At 36.1% G+C, this 25,419-nt stretch overlaps 1 protein-coding gene and 1 long non-coding RNA gene across 10 annotated transcripts in view; one reads left to right on the top strand and one right to left on the bottom strand.

Moving 5' to 3' along the window:
- LOC120418851 (TRPL translocation defect protein 14) overlaps positions 1-20,696 on the bottom strand; it is a 44,271-nt gene extending 23,575 nt beyond the window's left edge. The window contains exons 1-5 of one of the 5 annotated variants that reach the window (XM_039581374.2): positions 20,183-20,696; positions 9,805-9,872; positions 9,154-9,191; positions 8,510-8,547; positions 5,573-5,701 (exon numbers count right to left, since the gene is read on the bottom strand). In XM_039581374.2, the coding sequence (XP_039437308.1) occupies positions 5,573-5,701; positions 8,510-8,547; positions 9,154-9,191; positions 9,805-9,872; positions 20,183-20,243 (334 nt within the window). In that variant the 5' untranslated portion in view covers positions 20,244-20,696. The remainder of the gene's footprint in view (positions 1-5,572; positions 5,702-8,509; positions 8,548-9,153; positions 9,192-9,804; positions 9,873-20,182) is intronic. The other 4 variants (XM_039581375.2, XM_039581379.2, XM_039581380.2 and 1 more) reach the window with 4 other exon arrangements.
- On the top strand, positions 1,251-4,646 carry LOC120418852 (uncharacterized). Of its 5 annotated transcripts, none has more exons than XR_005605631.2 (4): positions 1,251-2,038; positions 2,746-2,856; positions 2,918-3,505; positions 3,867-4,646. It is a non-coding gene; the product is annotated as an uncharacterized LOC120418852 (long non-coding RNA). The 5 variants fall into 5 exon arrangements; XR_008212337.1 differs by having other exon boundaries at positions 2,918-3,068; positions 3,127-4,644; XR_008212339.1 differs by having other exon boundaries at positions 2,918-3,068; positions 3,326-4,637.
- Positions 20,697-25,419: the final 4,723 nt, after the last annotated feature.

Below are 25,419 nucleotides of genomic sequence, written 5' to 3'. Positions count from 1 at the left end.
CAGTTTTCACCCTCCTCCGGATCACATTAGAAAAACAGATCTGGCTTCAGCTCCCACTTGTCGGAGATCTTTACGCGCAGCTTCAGCTCCTCACGGGCCAACAGCCACCACATCAGACCGACCGAGTGCGACGACTTGGTGTTGCACAGGATGGCAAAGTTGACGAACTTGAGCAGCATAGGACGCCTGATCGGTCAGCGGGCCGGTTTCGATCAGCAGCTGTGGCTCACGGAACGCAGGGTGGAACTGATTCGTGAACTGGCCTGCTATGAGGGTGGCCTCGGTGTAGTGCGCGAACTTGAGCACGGCACGCTGAGTGAACTGGGCGCTGGTAAACATCTCTCCGGAGTACTCAACGTACTGGCGGAACCGGAAGTGTTTGGATCGAGTTGTTGTGCATCGCATCAAAAGCCATCCCCAGCGGAAGCTCTGCACCTCCAGTTGGCGATTTCTAGCTGGATTTGCTCAAACCTGGCTGAACTGCTTGCTCTAAGCCGTGAACCGTTCCCTCATTCGGGGACCGGATTTTCCCGTGACATCGGCCAGGCCACTGAAACAACACACGGCTGTTTTTTTCCTTCTCCTTGAATTCCTTCATAAAGAAGTAAAATTGCCCCTTTGTCGCGAGGTAGTATTTCTTCGGAAAATCTGCAACGGGAAGGGATTAATTTTTATTTTTATTACAGCGTTGTAAGCAACTTACCAATAGCGTGGGAATTCTCTTTCTTATCAAATTATATTGCCAAAAAAAGACACAATGCACAGTGCAGGAAGGATTTTTCACGAACTTGTGTTTTTTTTGAGTCCAACTTCAAAAAAATGCAGATTATCGATTAATAATTATTTTCGACAGGACTCCTCCAACTCCTCGGATACAATCTACACTGTAACTGAAAATCCACATTTTTTTTGGTAATCAGAGTCGAACAGAAAAAAAATCGTATGAAGAAGTGCGAAAACGAACTCAGCAAAGTGCGATTTTCAGTTACAGTGTATTTTGTGATTCCTACTGTTCTCTTTTGAGAGTGTAAAATTTGTTTACATCCAAGCCATCGAGAGTCGTGGGTGGTGGGTGCCCAGTCAAATCAATCCGAATTCTGAAACGGAATCTAATTAGAATCGTACACAAATTCCGTTTCAAACGCAACAACCGGTTCGAACACGGAACCGGTTGTTGCGTTTGAAACGGAATTTGTATACGATTCTAAATAGATTCCGTTTCAAAATTCGGATTGAGTTAACTGGGTGGTAACGTTGGGAAACGAATCTCCGGGATCTCTCAAAGAGGCCATCCCGAAATGACGTTTTACTTAGCTTGCTAAACTTTAATATCCAGATTTTTTTTTGAAAAGGACCTATAAGCTATTGTCTTTCATATGTTTATAGGACCTAATCAAAAAAAACTCTAGATATCTATAGATCACTATAGTGTTTTTTTATAGTTTCTAAGGGATTCCCTAGGTCAAATAAATCTCTAGAACATTTATTTACAAGCCAAGCAATACAGAATTTTTTTTTGATATTCGGTGTTTAAAATAAGGTTTTCATAGCTACATACAATGTGCATTTAGTAATTATTGATTGTTCGTTTACATGAACGCCAGTTAAAAATCAAACCTACGTCAGCATTTCTATTTTCAAATTAAATTGTATCTAAATGGTTATTTATGGACGCCCCCTGCTGTCTTCGCACTCGCAAACGTCAACAATTCAATCGTAGCAGGCAGTTGTTTTTTTCGTCGTCGCGGCCGGCTGTGTGTTTACAAGTGATAACACCGTTTTGTTTTCGTTCGCGGGAGTTTGTTTGTGTTTATTATTACAAATTTTGTATGTGAGAACAATCGTGACCAAATTGGCCACCGAAGAAGCGAGGACAAAATCTGTCTAGTGTTTTGAGTGGCCTCCGGAAGCAAAACAAGTTAGCAGCAGCCGTTTTTTCCTCCTTTCTGTGGGTGACGGCCTAACAACCTCCGGAAGGCGTTTTTTCGGCAGTCCAACTCCCGGATGTGCAACCTGCGCTTGAATTAGCTGTCAAAAGGTTTGTTTTCATTGATTTTGTCTTTCGCGTTCAGATTTGTTGTGAAAGTTCAATCAAAACCATGCAAATGGCAAAGTGTTAACAAAGAGTCTGTCCTGCTCACGTTAGTTGATTAGTTATTATATTATGAACGAGCAGGATAGATTCTTTGTTTACACTTCGACATTGTGCCATTTACATTGTTTTGCGTAAAAAAGGTCCACATATTTGCAATAGCCGTTAACAGTGAAAACTTGTCGGATTTAGACGTGCGCCAGGAGAACAAATCAAGCAAAACAATGTAAATGGGCCAAAGCCAAAGTGTAAACAAAGAGTCTGTGCTGCTCGTTCCTAACGTAAACATCCATTGAATTAAGCAGGACAGACTGTTTGTTTACACTTTGGCTTTGGCCCATTTACATTATTTTGCTTGAAATATTAGCAAATCACCTGCTGGAGGGTTAAGTTTTGGCTGACGCACGAAGTGATTTGTTTACCTTTTTTTGGTACCCTCCGCAAACGTCAAAGCATACAAAATTGCTGCCAGATCTTTTCCGGGAGAGATCCGGAAAAGTTCCGGCAGCAATTTGTATTGATATGACGTTTGCTGAGGGTGCCCAAAAGTTTAGTTACGTTCAGCCTGCAAATCACTGATTCTGACGGAATAAAGTGATTATTTATCACCCCTTTGGATTTCTTCTCAAACTTTTATCGTTCTCTTTTTCCAGGTAAAAGTAAAAGACGCTTACACAAAAAATGTTTTTCAAAACGGCTGAGTCGATTCAAGCTGCTTTTCTGTCAGCTGAAAAAATAGTCTTGCCAACCCTACCTTCCCGAAGGTAAGTTTATTTTTCAAAAGAGTTATCAATTAAAATTATAAATGTTTCCTTCTTTTTCCAGAAAGGAGCGGAGGAGGAAGTTGATTCGCCGAAGTCGGAACGTGAGCTGCAAAACCGGCGGAGATTGTGTCGTTCCCATAGGCTAGGTTGGTGAGTTGATTGGTGAACTCGATTCCGTGCAAGCACACATCAGCGGCTTCTTGCTTAAGAAGGTAATTTGAAAAAAAATCCTTGAAAAAATATCTTTAAAAAAAAAGCTTTTAACTCCAGCTTCTAACATTCCAGATCGATCAATTGTTTTCAAGGGCATGGATAGCAACATCATCAAGAAGATTCAACTAACCACGTGCCGTTGATCATAAAAACATTCTGTGCTGAAGAATATCACCAGCTAAACCACCTTCAGATAAGTGCTTGATTTTTTTCTACAAAAGAATTAGACACTTTGTGATAATTTCCAACATTTTAGGTAGAAACTCAACTTGGACCAAAAGCAACAGAAAAGGCAGCCCTAGTTGAAAAAAAAGAAAGATGTGTGCGTCAGTAAATCAAAAGCGATCTCGGGGTTGGAGTGAACTAAGAGAGCCAGGATCAGCAAATCTTCAGACAAAGATTGACTCCAAAGAATTCGACCGTATTAAAATTTCCGGTAAGTCAAACTAAAAGTTTTCTAAGAATGTATCCCCGATTGCCAAATAAAGCTCCACCACTTTACGCTAGCCCCTTCCCTCACAGAGCGTAAAAGGGGGCTTAACAATAACGGATTTTGATCTTCTCACAATATCAAAAACTGACCTTCCCAAGTTATTTCCGTCTGCTCGGGATGATAACAAGTTGTATTCTGGAGCAACATTTGAAAGGGACGGTACGAAATTGCTCTTACGGCCTTCTTCCCATTTCAACACATGAAAAGAAAGGCCGTAAGAGCGATGTCGTACTGCTCCCTTCAAATGTTGCATGTTTATTTATTACCATTTTTTTTTTCATTTAGTTTGTTTTCTTTTTTTCAGGTTGAACTCAAGAACAACAAGATCACCAGATGAACTCTCGGTTATCCGACGTTGCACGACTGCGCCGTTTTCCTTCAGAACAATCTTCAGAACCGGCTGCTGAAGTAACCTCTGGGACCCCTCCATCCGACCAACAATTTCCAAAGAATGACGGAGATGGAGCTGATCGTGGTGTACAGCTTTGGTCAACTCTACCACAGCGGATACCTCCCTGAACTGTGTTTTTTCTTCTGTATTAGTTTATTCTAAGATTTTTTTTGTGTTATTTTCTCTTCAGTTTAATTTGTTGCCAATTTAGAATCCCGCAAACTCTCCATCATGTTTGAATTTAAAATCCATATATCATTAGGACAATTCAGACAAAAATATAATATATATATCAAATAAAATGAAAAAATACATAAGCTATTTGACCAAAGCAAAATTAATGTTTTCTAGCTCAAAATTCCGAAAATCCTTGAAAAATTGATGTTCATTCGAATTGTTACAACTGTTCCCCAAAATGTAATGCTCCATGAAAAATCACTGAAATAACTATTTAAAACCATAAAAATACCATTTGAGAAATGGTGAAATCCCTAAAATATATACGCAAAAATGAACTTTCAAAAAGCACTTGACAAAGTGTCGCTAGAAGAAAAAATCAAATAGTGAATATTGCTAACAACATATATGGGGAATAGTTCACTATTTGAGAGACAGTGAGGAATTAAAAAAAAATATTTACCAAATAGTTGCTATACAATTTGGTAAAAGGTTGATTGAATATTTAACAAATGATTTTCAAACGGTTTTTTTCTATGCGGGAAGCGTCCAAAACAGCAACGTGAGTTTGTGTGTCTAGAAAATCGACCTTTGACGTATCTTTTACCATTTTGATGCGGTATTAGATTTTAATATTTATGTTGAGATTTGTTTTTGCGGATGAATGCAAAGATAAAATTTCTTAAGAAGTTAAAAACAATTTTTCGCATCGAATTTGTGTGATTTCTTTAAACATTCTATATATCCCTGATCGCATACAAATCCCATATATGCTAAAACAGTAAGCCAAGAAAAACGAAGGGAATGTGACCAAATGAATCCTGTGCGGATTTCAGCAGTCAGTGTTGTTGATAAACCAATGCATCGCGTAAAAAGCTCATTTTTTATGATTTTTCAAACCTTATGATTTATCTCTAATACATTGTGAGTCATGAGTGACAGTTCTGATACTCTGTCATTTTCGCCAAACTCTGGCGTAGCCTTGAACAGAGGACATCCAGGGCAATCCGCGTGTGGTGTTTGCAAGGCAGACTTAAAATGTTTTGATCATATATCTTCATCGTCGGTATTAATCTGTTCTTAATTGTCGTCATCTTTGGCACTTGAGACCAAAAGCAAGAGCAAAAAACACACATACACATAATTACACACAAGCAAGGGAAAAAAGCTATTTGTGTTAAGTTTCTGCTGCTGTTTGTTAAAACAAAATGCTCGTGAATTTTCTCAACACATCAACACGAATTTCGCGCTATATCACATGACGGCATTCGACACTTTTTAGCGCGAAATGATGATAACAGCTGACGACACACAGAGTAGCGAACAGGCGAGCGATGATAATAATTAAAAAAAAAAAAACGCGCACAAATCAGGCGTGTTTCGGCGGCCTCAGTCACAGATTAAGGGCTTTCGTTTTTGCGTACCACACTTCTCAAACTCACCCTCACTGCCGTTGGGCTTTTCGGCAGCCGCGGCCAAACATCGGGGACAAGATGCGGTCTTATCGACGCTGTGTTCCGGGTAACCATCCTTGAAGACGGTTCGGTGGTCAGTCAATTTGCCGGATTTTTCTGTTTGTGTTATAATTGAATTACAATTGCACCATTAAAGCGAACGATCGGCGGTTTTGGCGATCAACGATGAAAAGAGGGCTTGGATTAATTGTACAATGTGAATGTGTTGCGCACAGTTTATCACAACGCATGTTTATGTGTAAGGTTTAGCTCACATTCTGAAGCACGCGCATGGTTAAGCGTTTAGATCTTTGCTATCGTCTGTATTTATGAAAAGCACGACAGAACACATATCGATGGCCTGTGCCTGGAAATGTTATGGCTGCTACTGAGATTTCCTGAGTTGTATTGTTAATTTGATTTTGGTAAACCGCGGTGGATTTTCTTGAAATAATTCGAACTGTCAAAAATCCACCAAAGCATCTACCACATTGATCACATAAAAAACTGTGGTAGAAAAGGTATCCATCCACCGGTAGATGCTTTGGAGGATTTTTGACAGTTCAAATTATTAGCATAGCATTGGTGTCTACCCATAGTTGCTGGCCAGGACCTCCAAGAATTGCTCCGTGGACCGCAGATGAAGAGTAGGAACCAATCAACACCACTTCGCAACTTTCAAATGTCCCTATCATGCTAGCCACGACCAGTGGTAAGACACGGGGAAGTGGATAGGAATTTTAGTCCGATACTTGAGTGATGAAGACCGCTAAATCGGCTGCGTCTTCGACAAAATATCACGTGAGGTTTGAGGGTGTTAGTAAGACGGGTGTGAAGCCAGGATTCACCGTGGTAAGTGATGCGGCCGGTTAAATCTATTTATTGTCCTTAATTCTTCGTATGTTCTTGGATTCATTTTGGAAGCTTTCCACAATTCTGTTCACCAAGCATTTTGTGGTGAATTCTGGTCGTGTTGAAAGTTCAATATTCACCTAACGAGTATGCAGCCGAGTAAGTTCTGGAATTCAACTTTGCATTCAATATTGCATTGTCTGTTCTATGGTTCTCAGATTCCCATCAAGTTTCTTGGATTCTTAAAGCATTCTTAATCCTTCTAATCAACTAAACCTCGATGGTCTGGTGGTTAGCACTTTTATCTGCTGACTTAAAGAACGGGGGATCGAACCCCGCCGCATGCTTATGAATTTTTCGTTCATATTCAAGTGTTCAGAATTCCTTCTTTCCATAATTTTTCGGAATCAAACCCAGAACCTTCCGCTTACAAAGCGAACAGCTTAACCATTCAGCCACGCCTACCCCTTATTTTTGACAGTTCAAATTATTTCAAGAAAACCCACCGCGGTTAACCAAATCAAATTAACAATGCAACTCTGGTCTTTCAAATCACCTCACATGTTAAATATAATTATACGAAGGAAATTTGAAATCCTTTACAAACTTCATCTTCGAGTATCATAAGGTCAGTCTTGGTAAAATTTGCTTATGTTTTGTCCAGATGCCTAAACTTATAGTCATTTGTATGACATCCTTACAAAAACCTTACATTTTTGTGTTACAGCTTAAAAACCTCGAATAATAGGTAAAGTAGCAAACATGAAGATTTTTGTGGAAATATGTGGGTATGGCAAAAAGTGAAATATTTATTTTAAATTAAAAATGCTTTAAACATTATTTAAGTTATAGTTCACAATTTGTCATTTAATCAAGTTTTATTTCATTTCACACAACAGTTTTGGAGAGACAAATTCTAAAAATATATCTGTTATTGCTTGAAGGCACAATTCTTATTATTTTTTCAGTTCCAATATTTTATAATATTTTTGAAAAACAACATAAAAATATAAAAATTGAAAAGAAAAGTCATATTTTAAACATTCCAAAAAAATTGCATGGAAAATGCATTATACAGCAGTACAGTCGGTTTGAAATCATTAGTTTGCAACAAAAAAACCTAGTTTTAGAAGAATTTTATTTTTTTGCGGAAAAAAAAGCTTTTTGTGGTACTGTGCATCGAAAATTCATAAAAAAATCATAATATGTTAGTATCAGTTCAATGGATTAAAATTAAATACAAACGCAGGGAACGCTTTTTAAATTGTTTTCATGCAAAAAAAAAACGATTATCAACGCAGGAAAATACATTTTAATACGTTTTCAGTTGATTTCTCGTCAATTTCTTTATTATCATATCGAAATATCGTTTTTCGAAAAAAAAATATTACCGGTGTTGAAGGAGCTGGGAAATATTTGTAATTGAATAGCACTGTTTTTAAAGCAACTTTCACGAAAATAAATAGAACATTATTGGTTGTCCTGAAACATAATCTTCACGGTCAATAATATAATCGGAACTATAAAAGTACGGGTAACTCATCTCCCCTGTACATCAATTTAATTAAAACTAAACAAATTTTAAAAAATATGTACCCCATAAACTCATAATCGATACTTCATAAACAAGCGCGCGACTAATGAAAAACAAACGAGAGACAGGTCAAAAACGCAAAAAGAGACAAAAGCTTACTAAAAGGTGGACGAAGCAGTCACGTGACAAACGACGATAATTACTTTAATGACAAACTTCAGGGAAAAATACTATTTGCTCTTGGTCACGAAACCAGTTTGCAACTCTATTCGATCTATCAATACAGAAACAAAAAAGCCTGCAGGTTGTTAGATGAGAAAAGTTTAAGAAATTCTTTCGAAAAGTTAAAATTAAGTTAGTCATGCTGCCTCATGTGAACACAAATAGGTAGTGCACTACTTTTTGCTAATGAGTATGGGGAACTGCGTACTAAGGCTCGGAGGACAGGGAAGTTATAAGACGATTAGCACACAAACAAACAGGAACTGAAATGCAAACGAAACCTCTCGCTAGGATATCGATATAGAAATGAGCCTTACCTTCATCGGCTGTCAGGTCTGAAAACTTGATTCCACCACTGCAAATGGAAATGACGGTCGGAAAACATATCATTGATTTTAGGAAAAATATTCTATTTGATACATTTTGCAACATTTGTGAACATACGCATTGCGAATACTACGAAAATTGATTTAAGAAGTGAATGGAATTAATCAAACAAAATAAATGGAGATGACATAAATAAAATTAAATAATCTGATTTTAAACATATCTAGGAAATATTATAAACGTAAAATGATATTTATATTGTTGCAACAAAATGCTTGGAAAATTAGCATGTCATCCCCATTTGCAGTAAAAGACCATTGAATAATTTAAATGTTTCAACTCAAAACATGGTTTAATTTTCAAATGTAATTGTATTGTATTTTTTAAATGTAATTGTAAAGTTTTTTTATTATTTATTTTAAATTATATTATGTTACTTTTTATACAAACCTCTCAAATAGTGTCAAAACCTAATCAAACCATGTTTTGAGTTAACGAAAAACATTCAACTTCAATGGCTTACAGTAAGCATTTAACAGCTGAACAAGAGTGGAATCATAACGGAAAATAAAATCGGAGTAATGTTCGCAAATTCTACTACTGAAATGTGTTCACAGGCATTACTAAATCGTACCTGAGGAGAACAGTGGCCGTTTCAGGCACTCGAAACACCTGCAAAAATTAACAAATCGAACAAAATATTCTATAGAACTCTCTATCGTTGCTTTTTTATCTACTCTACTTTCGGAACGAATGAGCTATGACTAACGGAATGAACTTCTCCGCTACTCTAGATTATTATTTGAACAAACTTCAAGATGAAAAAAATGTTGATGATTGATGTAGTTTGACATAATCACAACGTAGCGGTCAACGTGTTGATCGGAAATCGATAGTAAAAAAATCTCAAGGTTGCAATTGTTGCCAAAATACCAAACTGGGTAAACACGTCCACGAAATTCAGCAGACCGGCGGCGATCGGCATAACATTTGGCTCAGTCAAAGACTGTGACGAAAGAAACGCCACCGCAGATCCGCTGAACTTGTTGTACTGTTGTACCCTCTGAGTATTGTGATGATTTACGGTTACGAAAATAGAACAATTTGCCTTTTCACTATAGTCTCGAAAAAGAAGTGGGATTTTCTGTTTCTGTTGAGTTTGCTAAATGGAATAATGATTTTTCTAGAATCAAAGAACAATAATCGAACCGAAACGAATAGTAGAGAAGATATTGGCACAACTTAGAGAAAAAAATATTAAGACATATGGCAAGCGATAACTTACCTTCCAGCCGAGATTTTCAAAGAAGGTGCACAACCGAGCCTGACCGGTTGTTTTGCCGCCGCATGGTCCTGTAAAAAAAAGAGAACACAAAATTTTGCATTGCGTGTTTGGTACTGAATATTCATTTGAACTTTTTTTTTCAAGTCAATTGATTATCAATTACTTAAGTCAATTGATTATCAATTACTTAAGTAATATGTTAAAAACTTTAGGACCTACTTTTGAAAAACTTGAAAATTTCAAATGTCAACCAAAATGGCCTTGGAAAACGTTATTAATTTCAGTTTAGTAAATATCGAGCAATCTTCAGGGCACTTCAAAATGTAGGGCGGGGGGGGGGGGGGATCAAGAGGGTAGAACGGGCCAACCTTGGATTTGGGCTTTAGAATGGATTTAGACCAACTAGGGGAACAGCATCTAATTCCAGCGTGCCTCTAATGTTGGCAGGTCAGAACTTTGACATGCAATTAAAGCTAAATAAAAGCGTTTTCAACTGAAATCGAGTAATAAATAGCTCAATAAGAAGTGAGCAAGCAAGTTTCTACCAAAAGTTTTGCAAAATTAGTTATTTAAATAGTGAAAATCAACTAATTGGATGGAGTTAGGAGCGAGAGCTTAACCTGCCAAAGATACGAGAATTTCCCCTATAAGGCAAGGGTCTTATAAAAGACGTCACATAACATCACCAAACCGAAAACCCCGTTTAAATTAATTGTATTTTTCGAATTATGAGTAAAAATGTAAATTTATTGATAAAACCACGTAATTGTTGTTTATTTCGAGGTTCCTAAATAAGCTTTCTCAAAAGTTCGATTGTTTAAAAAAGTTTGTCCAATGTTTAGAATGTAACCAGGAGCTATTACGAAGGTAATCGAACAGTAACGGAACCTTCAAATTATTTGGAGGCTTGGTGGTGGAAGTGTTAAATAAAAATCCACTTGGGGGCAGAATCCACCCTTATCCTGCACTATAAAAACAATTAAAAGTTATAAAATCTGGAATAAATGAAATTTTTTCACTCCCGGTAGCTTCACAAATCACGTTTAATGCAACATTAGTTGATTTTTTAATTGTTTTGATGCTATTTTGTAAAAATAGTGTCTTATTTCGACATATTTACACTGTTTTCAAAAATATTTGTTTTGTTAAGTGACTATTTTATAAAAGTGATCAAACTTCATGGAAACTATGTTGGAAATGATACATAAGTCATTTATTATCACCCTCCAACGTTGTATTAGACAAAGTGGGTTGTTTTCTAAGTTGGCCCATTCTGCCCCGCACCCTGGAAAATCAGTCAAAATATTTATTTTTTAAATGCGTCAAAAATAGTTTTAAGTCGTCTTTTTCATCAACCAAGTATAGAACATTGAAGGGAACATTCCAAAGCATAAGCCTGGATTCATAAATTTGTATGTTTTTGTAAGGGTTTCGATCCATTTTACTTAGGCACCATCATCATTTCAGACATAGACTGTAGCCCAGTTAAAAAGCCAACAAACGTCCACAATCAATAACAGAGCAAAATGATTTAATTTAAGGATCAAATAAAAATATTTTTAGAGTTATCATGAATTTCATTTCATTCAACGGATATTTAAAGGGCATGGTCTGGAAATATTTTTGAGTTGTTCAACGTTTATTTTTCGTTGAGAAAATATAATGCACCGATGTCATTTTTCGAGCAGCATTCTAGCACTATTGGGCCCTGTCTGAAGAGCACACCACAAAATGTATGCTTCCCCTTGAGTTGAGTCGCAGTTACATTTATTTATTTATTCAATTAATTGTCAATTTGTTCAAGTCAGGGCTAGGATCTCAGCACAGTTACCGAAAAAGTACCGAAAAGTAGCTGGAAGTTGATGTCAGTTGTTTGAATTTTCACAACTTATTAAGAACACACTAAGAACAGTCCAAATAAGTTTCTTACATTCAAGTTATAAGTGTTATTGAAACAGAATTTATACTCATCTTAAGATTGATCTTAAGATGATTTTTTAATATCTTCGTTTTTTACTTTACCTCTAAATAATAGGATTTTTGTAAGGTTTTAGGAACATTAAAAAAACATTTAATTGTACTTTTTTTCAAATGTACACATATTTTTTTGGGAGGGTGATCCAGCCGCAAATCGTTGATGTGTCGAAACCTGTAAACTGGGCCCTCGTCCTGTCACGTCCGTCAGTAGTCTTGTCGTGCATTACAACTATAATCAGATCTGCCAATGAATTAGTACACTTCGACCAAATAAACACTGACGCTGTATGGATCTGACTCTAGAATAAATGCACAGTTGTGTGTTATTCATAAGTTCAAAATGTTCAATTATTCCTATAAGTCCAAATATTCATTTGCTAACTACTTTAGATTGAAAGTCGCAATTCGCAATTCGCAATTTTCATTGTAAGAACGGGCCTTGACCGATCTTATGCACCAGGTTCCCGACAAACACGCACTGCCCTTACACCTACATCTCACCCTTGCTCTGAGTCAGTACGAGCAACACCCTAGAACACGCTTTGAGTGTTCGTGCCGGGCATACACACCTTCTTTTCCGGTTACGCATTTTAACTCGGCCGGGGGTGGTACATTAAGTAGGGTTTGATGTAAGTATAAGCGCCTAATCATTTATAGTGTGCCTATCAATTTTCATTAAAGCAAAAACTGTTTTGTTTTAGTTTGAATTTAAAAACTAATTGTTATTTTACTGTGTATTGTTTTCTCCTGAAATATTCCCTAATGTTAAGTCGTGTTTATCTGTTGATATTTCTTATGTCGCGGTGTTTTGTTACAATTTTCAGGACCTAAGCATTTTATAAAAAAAATTAGCAAATGTGCAATAGTAGTATGTGTGTTATTCCTTCAATCATTCCATAAATTTAGTAAGGGCTCGAACCTCACTTGTTAGAAAACAATAGACAGTAAAGGAGAATATACTTTATAAAGAAGAGCAATTCTCTACGAAATCGGTCTTTTTTCTTCAATTTTAATTTTTGTATTTTTTAATCCGACTGAAACTTTTTTGGTGCCTTCGGTATGCCCAAAGAAGCCATTTTGCATCATATAATTTTCCATACAAATTTGGCAGATGTCCATACAAAAATGATGTATGAAAATTCAAAAATCTGTACCTTTTGAAGGAATTTTTTGATCGATTTGGTGTCTTCGGCAAAGTTGTAGGTATGGATATGGACTACACTGGAAAAAAATAATACACGGTAAAAAAAATTTGGTGATTTTTTTATTTAACTTTTTATCACTAAAACTTGATTTACAAAAAAACACTATTTTTATTTTTTTTATTTTTTGATATGTTTTAGAGGACATAAAATGCCAACTTTTCAGAAATTTCCTGGTTGTGCAAAAAATCATTGACCGAGTTATGAATTTTTTTTATCAATACTGATTTTTTCAAAAAATCGAAATTTTGGTCGTAAAAATTTGTCAACTTCATTTTTCGATGTAAAATCAAATTTGCAATCAAAAAGTACTTTAGTGAAATTTTGATAAAGTGTACCGTTTTCAAGTTAAAGCCATATTTAAGTGACTTTTTTGAAAATAGTCGCAGTTTTTAATTTTTTTAAATTAGTGCACATGTTTGCCCAGTTTTGAAAAAAATATTTTTGAAAAGCTGAGAAAATTCTCTATATTTTGCCTCTTCGGACTTTGTTGATACGACCTTTAGTTGCTGAGATATTGCAATGCATAGTTTTAAAAACAGGAAAATTGAAGTTTTCTAAGTCTCACCCAAACAACCCACCATTTTCTATCGTCAATATCTCAGCAACTAATGGTCCGATTTTTAATGTTAATATATGAAACATTTGAGCAATTCTCTACAAAACCGGCCGATTTCGACCATTTTAATTTTTTGTATTTTTTTATTTGGCTCAAACTTTGTGGGGGCCTTCCCTATGACCAAAGAAGCCATTTTGCATCATTAGTTTGTCCATATAAATTTCCATACAAATTTGGCAGCTGTTCATACAAAAATGGTACGTAAATATTCGAAAATCTGTAACTTTTGAAGGAATTTTTTGATCAATTTGGTGTCTTCGGCAAAGTTGTAGGTATTGTTAAGGACTATTTAGAAAAAAATAGGTACACGGAAAAAAAAATTTCCCGATTTTTTTATTAACTTTTTTTTTACAAAGACTCAAATTCCCAAAATACGTATTTTTTGATTTTCGAGATTTTTTTATATGTTTTAGGGGACAAAAATCCGCAACTTTTGAGCTATAGAGAAACATGGTCAAAAAAATTGCCGCCGAGTTATGATTTTTTGAAAAACTGGTGATTTTTGGAAAAAATCGAAATTTCATACATAAAATTTTTTTGACCTAATTTTTTTATGCAAAATTGAATTTGCAATCGAAAATCACTTTACAGATTTTTTGATAAAGGGCCCCGTTTTCAAGATATTGCCACCGAAAGTTTGATTTCAGCGAAATATTTGCAGTTTTTCGATTTTTAAAAATAGTGACCATGAGTGACCATCTCTAAAACTATTTTTTTTTGAAAAGTTCAGAAAATTTGCTATAAAATTGTCTAAGAGACATCGAAGATTGGACCTCTGGTTGTTGAGATACAGGGGCTTAAAGAAAAAGAAACACGAAAATTGAAGTTTTCTAAGTCTCACCCAAACAGCCCACGATTTTCTAATGACGATATCTCAGCAACTAATGGTTCAATTTTCAATGTTAATACATGAAACATTCGTGAAATTTTCCGATCTTTTCGAAAAAAATATTTTGAAAAAAATTAAATCAAGAGTAACATTTTAAAGGGGCCAAACATTGAATATTATGCCCACTTGAAATGTTAGTCTTGATTTAAAAATTTTCAAAATATTTTTTTTCGAAGAGATCGGAAAATTTCACGAATGTTTCATGTATTAACATTGAAAATTGAACCATTAATTGCTGAGATATCGTCATTAGAAAATCGTGGGCTGTTTGGGTGAGACTTAGAAAACTTCAATTTTCGTGTTTCTTTTTCTTTAAGCCACTGTATCTCAACAACCAGAGGTCCAATCTTCGATGTCTCTTAGACAATTTTATAGCAAATTTTCTGAACTTTTCAAAAAAAATATTTTTAGAGATGGTCACTCATGGTCACTATTTTTAAAAATCGAAAAACTGCAAATATTTCGCTGAAATCAAACTTTCGGTGGCTATATCTTGAAAACGGGGTCCTTTATCAAAAAATCTGTAAAGTAATTTTCGATTGCAAATTCAATTTTGCATAAAAAAATTAGGTCAAAAAAATTTTATGTATGAAATTTCGATTTTTTCCAAAAATCACCAGTTTTTCAAAAAATCATAACTCGGCGGCAGATTTTTTGACCATGTTTCTCTATAGCTCAAAAGTTGCGGATTTTTGTCCCCTAAAACATATCAAAAAATCTCGAAAATCAAAAAATACGTATTTTGGGAATTTGAGTTTTTGTGAAAAAAAAGTTAATAAAAAAATCGGGAAATTTTTTTTCCGTGTACCTATTTTTTTCTAAATAGTCCTTAACAATACCTACAACTTTGCCGAAGACACCAAATTGATCAAAAAATTCCTTCAAAAGTTACAGATTTTCGAATATTTACGTACCATTTTTGTATGAACAGCTGCCAAATTTGTATGGAAATTTATATGGACAAACTAATGATGCAAAATGGCTTCTTTGGTCATAGGGAAGGCCCCCACAAAGTTTGAGCCAAATAAAAAAATACAAATAAAATCCATTTCCGGTTTTGGTAGAGAATTGCTCATTTGTGAAATTTTCCGATCTTTTCGAAAACATTTTTTTTCAAAAAAATTAAATCAAGACTAACATTTTAAAACGACCAAACATTCAATATTACGCCCTTTTGAAATGTTAGTCTTGATATTAAAAAAATTGGAAATATTGTTTTCGAAAAGATCGGAAAATTTTACAAATGTTTCATATATTAACATTGAAAATCGGACCATTAGTTGCTGAGATATCGACATTGAAAAATGGTGGGCTGTTTGGGTGAGACTTAGAAAACATCAATTTTCCTGTTTTTAAACCTTTGCATTGCAAAATCTCAGCAACTAAAGGTCGTATCAACAAAGTCGGAAGAAGCAAAATATAGGGAATTTTCTCAGCTTTTCAAAAACATTTTTTTCAAAACTGGGCAAACATGTGCACTAATTTAAAAAAATTAAAAACTGCGAATATTTTCAAAAAAGTCATTTAAATATGGCTATAACTTGAAAACGGTACACTTTATCAAAATTTCACTAAAGTACTTTTTGATTGCAAATTTGATTTTACATCGAAAAATGAAGTTGACAAATTTTTACGACCAAAATTTTGATTTTTTGAAAAAATCAGGATTGATAAAAAAATCATAACTCAGTCAATGATTTTTTGCACAACCTGGAAATTTCTGAAAAGTTGGCATTTTATGTCCTCTAAAACATATAAAAAAATAAAAAAAAATAAAAATAGTGTTTTTTTGTAAATCAAGTTTCAGTGATAAAAAGTTAAATAAAAAAATCACCCAATTTTTTTACCGTGTATTATTTTTTTTCCAGTGTAGTCCATATCCATACCTACAACTTTGCCTAAGACACCAAATCGATCGAAAAATTCCTTCAAAAGATACAGATTTTTGAATTTTCATACATCAGTATGGACAGCTGCCAAATTTGTATGGAAAATTATATGGACAAACTAATGATGCAAAATGGCTTCTTTGGGCATACCGAAGGCACCAAAAAAGTTTCAGTCGATTTAAAAAATACAAAAAAAAATCGAATGACCGAAATCCTAGAGAACTGCTCAGAAGCTAGTAAGAGAATCATAATTGTGTGTTAAAAAATAAAAAAGAATAAGCTTGATGTAATAGATGTAGAAATAGGCAATAGTTAATAAATAGAGATAACAAACAAGCTTAGATTATTGTTATGATGGGCAAGATAAAAAATTATTCAAATGAATAAATAAAGAAGTAAATCAACAAAGAATAGGAAAATGATAATTAGACTTGGTATCACTAGTACATTAGGGGAAGGTTTATTTAAAGAAAACACACAGTTTGTTAAAGCAGCATTATTTGCAAAAAAGAGTGACAAGCATTGAGAGATACGAGAATTAATAAAAGATACGAACCCCGTTGTGCGATGTTTCAGGTACATCCACAGCAGTTGACTCAACATACTGCGAATCAAAACAATACCGTCTACAATCACAAATTACTTCCTTTTCCCACATTGTCGCGCCCCTTTCTTTTAGCCGTCTCGACTCTGACCCGCGGTGGTCAAAGGTTTACGATCCGTTTCCACAGGCCACCAGCTAGGTCATCATGAAAACCAAGCCAACGTGGAGGTAAGAAAATAGGACACTCGCAAGGAACCAGAGCTATACTGTTCTGATCAAGATAATTCGGATGATCTAACAGAACTACGGATGTAGTTAGTTACGCTCCTTCCAGGATGTTCCTTACGTGGACGTCAATCGAAGAGCACGCAACAAGGTCAGTGCCATTGCATGCTCTTAGGTATCAATCCTTGGCCTGCTACTTTAGATTGAAAGTCTAAACTTTAATCTAAAATCCTCTAAACGTAATGTTCTAAACTAAACCTTCCTTTAACTGTTGTAGTACTACTTCTATCAAAAACAATAGAAAATTATGAACTGATATACAAATACGATAGAAATCGCGATTTGAAAAAGAAATGACCATTTACGTCAAAAGAACCGTAGTTCCTCGATTCGCAACAATGGTCGATACAACCATAATCCGAAAACCGTTAGTTGAACAGATCAACGAATTTTGTCCGATATCATTACATTATTGATTGATCGAGACTCTATGAAAATTTTGACATAAAATATGTCTAGTAGTCTACATCAATCAAAGTCTATTGACAGCATTACTATAGTATAAAAATTGCAACTAACTTTAACTTTAAATAGAATTTGAAAGAATACAGATTTATGTTCAATGCTAATGCTAAGCAACAACAGAATTGTACTATCCTGAAGTCCCAACCTAAAACCCCCATTGTGATAGTGAAAAAGTCACAGAAGCAGCGGTGGATTGTGCAGTTGTGATATTTTCACTACCGGAGAACTACCTAGTTCACGAAGACAGCTTATCGGTCAACGCTTAAGCCCTGGGGCTGCGACAAAGCGAGTTCTCGTAGCATGAAGTAGTGTCCATACTGCTTATAAAAAATAATGTATACCCAAATTTTAACTAATGCACTAGGATCAAATCATGCCCCTTGACTGTACAAGGCCCAGGGAAATTCACTGTTACTTATTTTGTCCCTAAATAACTAAAGGCAAAGTATAAAAAGTTGATATTTATAGTTAAAATCCTAAATTCTACAAAAACAAAATTTTCCAAAACCCACATCCTAACCTGACACCCACATTAAGATAGGGAAAAATCACATATGTACGTTTCATTGTACAAATGTGATATTTCCACTATCGGAGAACCTCCTTGTCTCGATGACAGCTTACCGGCCATCGATTAAGCCCTGAGACTGCGCCAAAGTGGGATCTCGCAGTGGTGTCCATGTGTAAAAATGGAAGCTTCAGCAATATACTGAACACTTTGATTTTATTTCCACATGGAATCAAATCATACTCTTTGCCAAACAAGCATCAAACCTATGACACTAATTATGACAAAGCCCAGGGGTATTTTTTTTTCAAATGTACATAAACTTAAATCAAATGACCAATTTCACGTATTTAATTATCGTACAACTTTTAGATCCAACTATCCCATTCCTTTTTTGCATTTCCTTTCCCTTATTGTTTTAAATTAAAATTTTATTTTTTTATTCAATTTTATTTTTTACTAGCTTTGTAATTGAAAATATGCCTAAAATATTTCCCGAATAAAGACATGCTCTAATAAAATATTGATGGGTTTAAAAATAGATTAAAATTAAGGAATTTTATTTGGATAGTGCAAAATAAGGCTTAGGGTTCGTTTTAAGGCTCATTTTATCAAAATGCTATTTTTCCGAGATCAGTAGTGTCCCTACCAATGGCATGCACCTTTTACAAAGTATGATTTAACTTTTGGTTATTTTTGTTGAGAGCTTTTAAAAAATCATGTTCAGGTGTGGCAAGTGTACCATATGGATTTTTAGCATGGAAAAAATACGAATTGCTGCAACAACTTATTTTATTGTGAAATAAATACATAAAAGTACTTTAAAACTGATAAACAATTGTTAAAAAAATTGTCCATACAAAATATGGTGATATCATGAAAATTTTCTATTTATCATCAAAGTAATATTTTTTTTTCGAAAAAACGATCAAATTTTTAGTAAAATATTATTTTTTTAATTTAAATACATTCTAATCTGATGTATTCAAGTGAAAACAGTTCAATTGTTAGCAAATAAACATGTCTGGAGTTATTTTTTTGAAAAGGTCCTATAAACCAAATTTTCATTTTTTGCTTTTTGGGTGTTTTTAGAACCGCCATGAGTCAGGGGTATTCAAAAACACCCAAAAAGCAAAAAAATGAAAATTTGGTTTATATGACCTTTTCAAAAAAAAAACTCCAGATGTTGTTTCATGCACTAGTTGAGTAGAACGTACGGAAAATCTTTGTTTTTTAAACTTGTTCCATAGTTTTTTTTAAACTTTTTCTTATTAGCCTATGCTTGTTCTATCAAAGTCTCAGTCAAGACCTGGAATAAGATGATTATAAAAATCCGACAGATTTTTTAACGTAATAACGAGCATTTCCTTAGCTTGTTACACTTGCCCCACTTTCCCCTAAATAAAAACAAACTTTTTTGAAAATAAAACCCCATATTTTTCAAAACCTTTTCAATGAAGGGGTAATTAGACACAAGCTTTGAACAAAATTTGCCACGTAAAACAGCACTTTGATTGTTCTGGATCAGACATTCCGTGCTTTAAAAAAAATAAATAAATAACTAAACCAACTACAGAAGTATAAAGAACAAAATGTGCAATAATTAAGTTGCGTTTAAACTTGTCTCCAGAGATAGAAGGGTGGCACGCAATTCATTGGCGAACCTTTCTCAAGTTCACTTATGTGTACATATATGCACCGTACAATTGCGCTACTCTGATTTGAATTCGCTTTAATACCTTCAATACTCGACCTTAGTTATGAAAGGCTACAATTTTATAAGTTGGTGTTCATTAACACCTTTTTCGAAGTTCAAAGTTGTCTCGTTTGACGGTACGAGTGATTAACGTTCCTAGGATATTGTTGTAATTCGAACACATGTTGCACATACAACAGCTGCACATCAATAATTATAATCCATCGTCTGCTCAGCATAAGTGCAAGCAATGCTAGGAAATACAATTCTGCGAATACTGTATCGCGGCGACATTGGAACTTACCGCCTGTGAGGACCAGCTTATACACCTTTTTTTCATCCACAGTTCCGGCCATATTTTTCATTCACAAGCCTTGATCGTAAAGTGTACGGTAGGTCAAAAGAAAGAGCAAAACAATTGCTTCGAAGATTTTTCTCAATCACACACTTTAAGAAGCGGTAAAAGATTTTCACGAGAAACCAAACGTAGGGAAAATAGAAAGAAAGAATCAGGAGCACTTCCGAACGGTGACGAAGGTTGATAAATTTTCCGTTGTTTTATTTTTGGAGATCCTTGCGGGCCACTTCTGCTTCTCTCTGGGGCCGAACCTCTGAGCCTGTTGTAACAACTCACACGAACGAACTTTGCACAAATCACACAAGCACTACCCGCACCGACTTGGGAAAGGATTTTTGTTTAGTTTAGTATCAAATAACTTGGAATATATGCATTTTTGCAGATTTATATTGAGATATAATTCCCATTTGAAAAACGTGTCCTTTCCATGCGACTTTGGCCTGCCAAATGAGACCGAGCTGTCAAGTGACTTGAGCGGCATCGATTTTTTGTTGTTGTTGTTCAAGTTCCGTGTGGTTGGCAGTGCTGTGCATTTTAGGCTGGTTCAATTCTTGGGTCTCCTACCCTAAGCAAATTAAAAAAGGGAAAATATAGGATAATGTATTTAACACAACTGTAGGTTATCTTCTATCAAGAATTGGACCAAAATCTACAACATGAAATTAAATTACATAAAAAAATAAAATCAGTAGGTGATGATGTAAAAATAATAGATTACCCTGCATTTATTTTTCACGTCACTAAGGGTAACTATTAATATTTTTTTGAGCACAATAAATAATACTTTATATTCATAAGCTACACGCAGAAAAATATTTTGTACGAGGTTTAGTTCAATTGGTTCCCGAGGTCCCGAGTTATAATTCCAATTGTTTACGGTAGTCGAGCTCGTACCTGTGTCAAACGCGTTATGACCTGAATTCCCTTTGGCCAGTTGTTGCACTTACATCAATTTCCAGGGTGTGTCAAGTTAGCACGACAAGATAGAACAATATACTGCCCATGATCGCATAAATGTCCCATATGCATTTTCAACAAGTTAAGAAAAGGAGCTTGCAAGTTTGAAAAACATTTTCTCATTTATTTTAAAAATACAATCATTATACTAAAAATTAATTCAACATAGTTCTCAAACATGCTCTTGTTTATGCTTTTGATAAGTTAGTATTCAAATTAGTCTTGATTTTTCTCTTTCAATTTGAAAAAGTATGCAGGATGGGACCTGGTATGTGAACATGTTCGCAAACCAGCCTGATCGCAGCATGCTGCCTGGGTAACCCCAGTAGTAAACAAACTTTTCAGCAGAAAATGGAGAAAATTCGATGATTTTTAAATGAATTCATCAGTCATTTGTAAGATTTGTGTGACCGTGAAATGGATGAAAACCCTTCAAGATGGCCTGTCTATATATTTGCTGACTATATTTAAAAGATTGGAGGGTAGGAAAGGTATGTTCAGGACATAATATTTTGTAGAGGGACAGGTTTGTAAACATTATCACGATGGGACTCATATTTGAACATTTTTCAGATGGGACCTCGGATGGGACAAACAAATGTGTCGTTGATTACTGAATTTTTGGAACAAAGTGGTTAATATTATTAGTGTAGGTTAAAGTAACACAACAAACGAAGCTACTCCAATATCTAAGTCAAAATCGACAAAAATGCATATGGGACATTTATACGAACATGGGCAGTATACACGGAGTTTTTTCGGTTTTTATTAAATATCTCAGGATTGAAATAGTATTTTGGGGATCTGTGAAGTCAAAAGGTGAGGCATTGTGAAGCACAAAATGGCGTTCTCAATTTGACTCAAAATTCACGTACGACAAGTTAGCACGACAGCGATGACATTCCATATCAATATAAACATTCAACCGATATTAAATATGAAATTTTCATGTCATGTCATTGAAAATTGAATATAAATGTAACGACAAAGTTGATGCGGCTGATGGCTCCAGAACTCCATTGACGTAGACCTTTTAAGGAGTTCGGTTTCTGGCGGTTAGCGGCTGAAAATAAATAAAATAAGACTACCAAGATAAATGTGTTCAAGATGGATACAAATACAAACGAGGGATTGAATCGGAGGATTATCTTAACAAAAATATTAACGGATTTTAGAAGTTTTTTATGATGTCAGGTCGGAACAGCAGTTTCTGTTAGTTGATTTTTGAAGATATTTAAGGATGAACTTTTACCATATCTATTTGATGTTTTGATGCATGTTGTGGGTCTAATGATAGATATAGATGAATAAAAGAGGGTTTTGTTTTGTTTACAAATATGGCTTAAAACAACATAAAAACCTGACAGACTTTTGATTTTTTTTTTAATGATCAAACAAAACGAGTCAAATATCACTGTAAGCAAAAAAAAATAAAAAATAATAGGTTCCCGACGAACACGCACTGCCCTTACACCTACATCTCACCCTTGCTCTGAGTCAGTACGAGCAGCACGCTAGAACACGCTTTGAGTGTTCGTGCCGGGCATGCACACCTTCTTTTCCGGTTACGCATTTTAACTCGGCCGGGGGTGGTACATTAAATAGGGTTTGATGTAAGTATAAGCGCCTAACCATTTAAAGTGGGCATTCCAGTTTGACAGCTCGCCCAGAGCAGACGTTTGTCCTTTGATTGGAGCTTAGCGCGTTTTTGACGGTATTTTCTTAACTTTCGCCGACGACGGTGGAGAGTGAGTGGACGGAGCTGAGGATGGAAGGCCGTTCTACTGGAACGCGGCCTTGAAGAAAAGTGTGTGGGAGAAGCCGGACGGATTCCAACCCAAAACGCAGGCGGCGACGGGCAATCCACCCCCGTGGTATCAGAATCCGGCAAGTCGGCCGGGGAAAAGAAGCAGCCGCCGCTGGTGGTGAAAAATACGAGTTTCGCCCGCCTTGCGAAGGTGATGTCGACATGTAGTGTCCAGCCGGAACACAAACTGACGCGGTACGGCACCAAAATTACGTGCTTCTCGAGTGACGACTTCGACACGGTGCAAGGCCACCTGAAGAAGAACAAGGTGGAGTTCTACACCTACGGAAGGCGCGGTGATAGACCGCACCGGGTAGTGATGAGAGGTCTTCAGAACCTGGAACCGGATTACATCAAGGAGTTGCTCAAGTCGGAACATCAGCTGGACGCTTTGGAAGTTCACGCCATCAAGCGGAAGCAGCAGCTTCCCGCCATCGATGAGACACCTTTCGTTGTTCTCTTCCCCAAGGGGCACACCAGTCTCAAGGAGTTGAGTAGCAAGGTGAAGAAAGTGGGACCAGTCGTCGTCCGGTGGGTGGCCTACCGGAACAAAGAACCTCATGTGACCTTGTGCAAGAACTGCTTGCAGTTCGGTCACGGAACCAGTAACTGCCATCTCAAGCCCAGGTGCAGCAGCTGTGGGGGTGCCCACAGCACAGAAAAGTGCAAAGCAGAAGAAACGGAAGCCAAGAAGTGTGTCAACTGCTCTGGATCTCACGAGGGTCTGGACCGCAGCTGTCCCAAACGTGCGCAGTTCATCCAGTCGAGGCAGCAGGCGTCCAAGCCGAAGCCGCCAGCATGGAAGAAGAACAAACAGACTCCGGCTGTAGCCGCGTTCACCGCGGCGGATTTTCCTCCGCTACCTGTAGCGGCGCCGTCCGTCGGGACGGAAGAAAAACATCCTCGTCCCGCAGGAAGAAGTCGAGAAAATACTGGCGCCGGCGCCGGTGCAACCCCGAAGGACCAACCAGGCGAACGGAAGCTGTACAGCGAATCCGAGCTGTGGGCCATTTATCGAGAATATAGAGTTCGCTTGAGGCAGTGCAAGACACCCGAGGAACAGATTGATGTGATCGCACACTTGTTGACGCATGGCACGGGAAAATTATGATCTTCTTTTTATTATTTTTTGTATTATCGTTCCTCGGTCCTAACCTGGTCGCAGCACCTAAAAGGACCTAATAAAAATAAGTTGAGAAAAAAAAAAACATTTAAAGTGTGCCTATCAACATTTATTTAAGCGAAAACTGTTTTATTTTTAGTTTGAATTCAAAAACTAATTGTTATTACTGTGTATTGTTATCTCCTGTAATCTTCCCTGTTGTTGAATCGTGTTTATCTGTTGCTATTTCTTTTGTCGCGGTGTTTTGTTACAATATTTTCGTTCCAAGCATTTTAGAAAAGTTTTTTAAAAGTACAATAGTAATATTTGTGTTAATCCTTTAATCATTCCATAAATTGAGTAAGGGCTGAGGTTCGAGCCCTTGCTTAAGAAAAAGGGTGAAGATTGAAAACAATAGACAGTGAAAGAGAATATATTTTATAAAAAATCAAATGCACCAAAAAACATAGAAAAACATACACATTTTCTCAATTTTTTTTCGTTGGAATTTCGTACCAACCCGGAATTACGTCGTCGGAAAATCCGCCGGCATCCGAGTCAACCTATGTGGAATCGCATCGGAAAGAGCATAAAATTTCCGATCTTTTGATACCCAAACATCTAGGTTTTCTATAAAACCCAAGTTTTAAAATACCTAGGTTAAAACGTTGTTATGGTTTCATTTCAGCAACCTATCAAAAATGTATGGACTTTCGTAATTTTTGTTCTCGTGGATCAAACCTACTTTTTGCCCAGGTATTTAAAAACGTGGGTTTTATAAAACACCTAGATGTTTGTGAATCATGGACTGGTTCGGATGCCGGCGAATTTTCTGACGACGTAATTCCGGGTTGGTACGCACCTTTTATATTTTTAATTTTCCAATGGTATTTGTCATAGAACTTTTTAGGAATCATCTTTTCATGAGCATTTTGTAGCAAAATGTTCGGCATGAGTTTCTGAACAAAACACAGTAGTAGGTTTTTGACAAACTTTAAATTGTTTATATGTTTCATCACAAAACGTGCATAATGCTCAAGAGGTGTAAATACTTTTTTTACATACTGTACATAGCCGGGTCCGGTGGCGCAGTGGTTAGCGTCGTAACCTCTCACCCCAGTATGGCCTGGGTTCAATCCCAGACGGACCCGGTGGCATTTTTCGAGACGAGATTTGCCTGATCACGCCTTCTATCGGATGGGGAAGTAAACGTCGGTCCATTAGCGTAAAAGAGGTTTTGAGTGACTCACCACACATAACCTTCGGACGCCTAGAAATAAGCAGAAACTAGCAACAAAGACCACAAAAGCCCCGGGG

The sequence above is a fragment of the Culex pipiens genome, chromosome 3, assembly GCF_016801865.2.
Source record: "Culex pipiens pallens isolate TS chromosome 3, TS_CPP_V2, whole genome shotgun sequence".
NCBI lineage: Eukaryota > Metazoa > Arthropoda > Insecta > Diptera > Culicidae > Culex > Culex pipiens.
The sequence above is the reverse complement of the archived record's forward strand: the minus strand, read 5'-3'. Positions and strand labels throughout refer to the sequence as shown.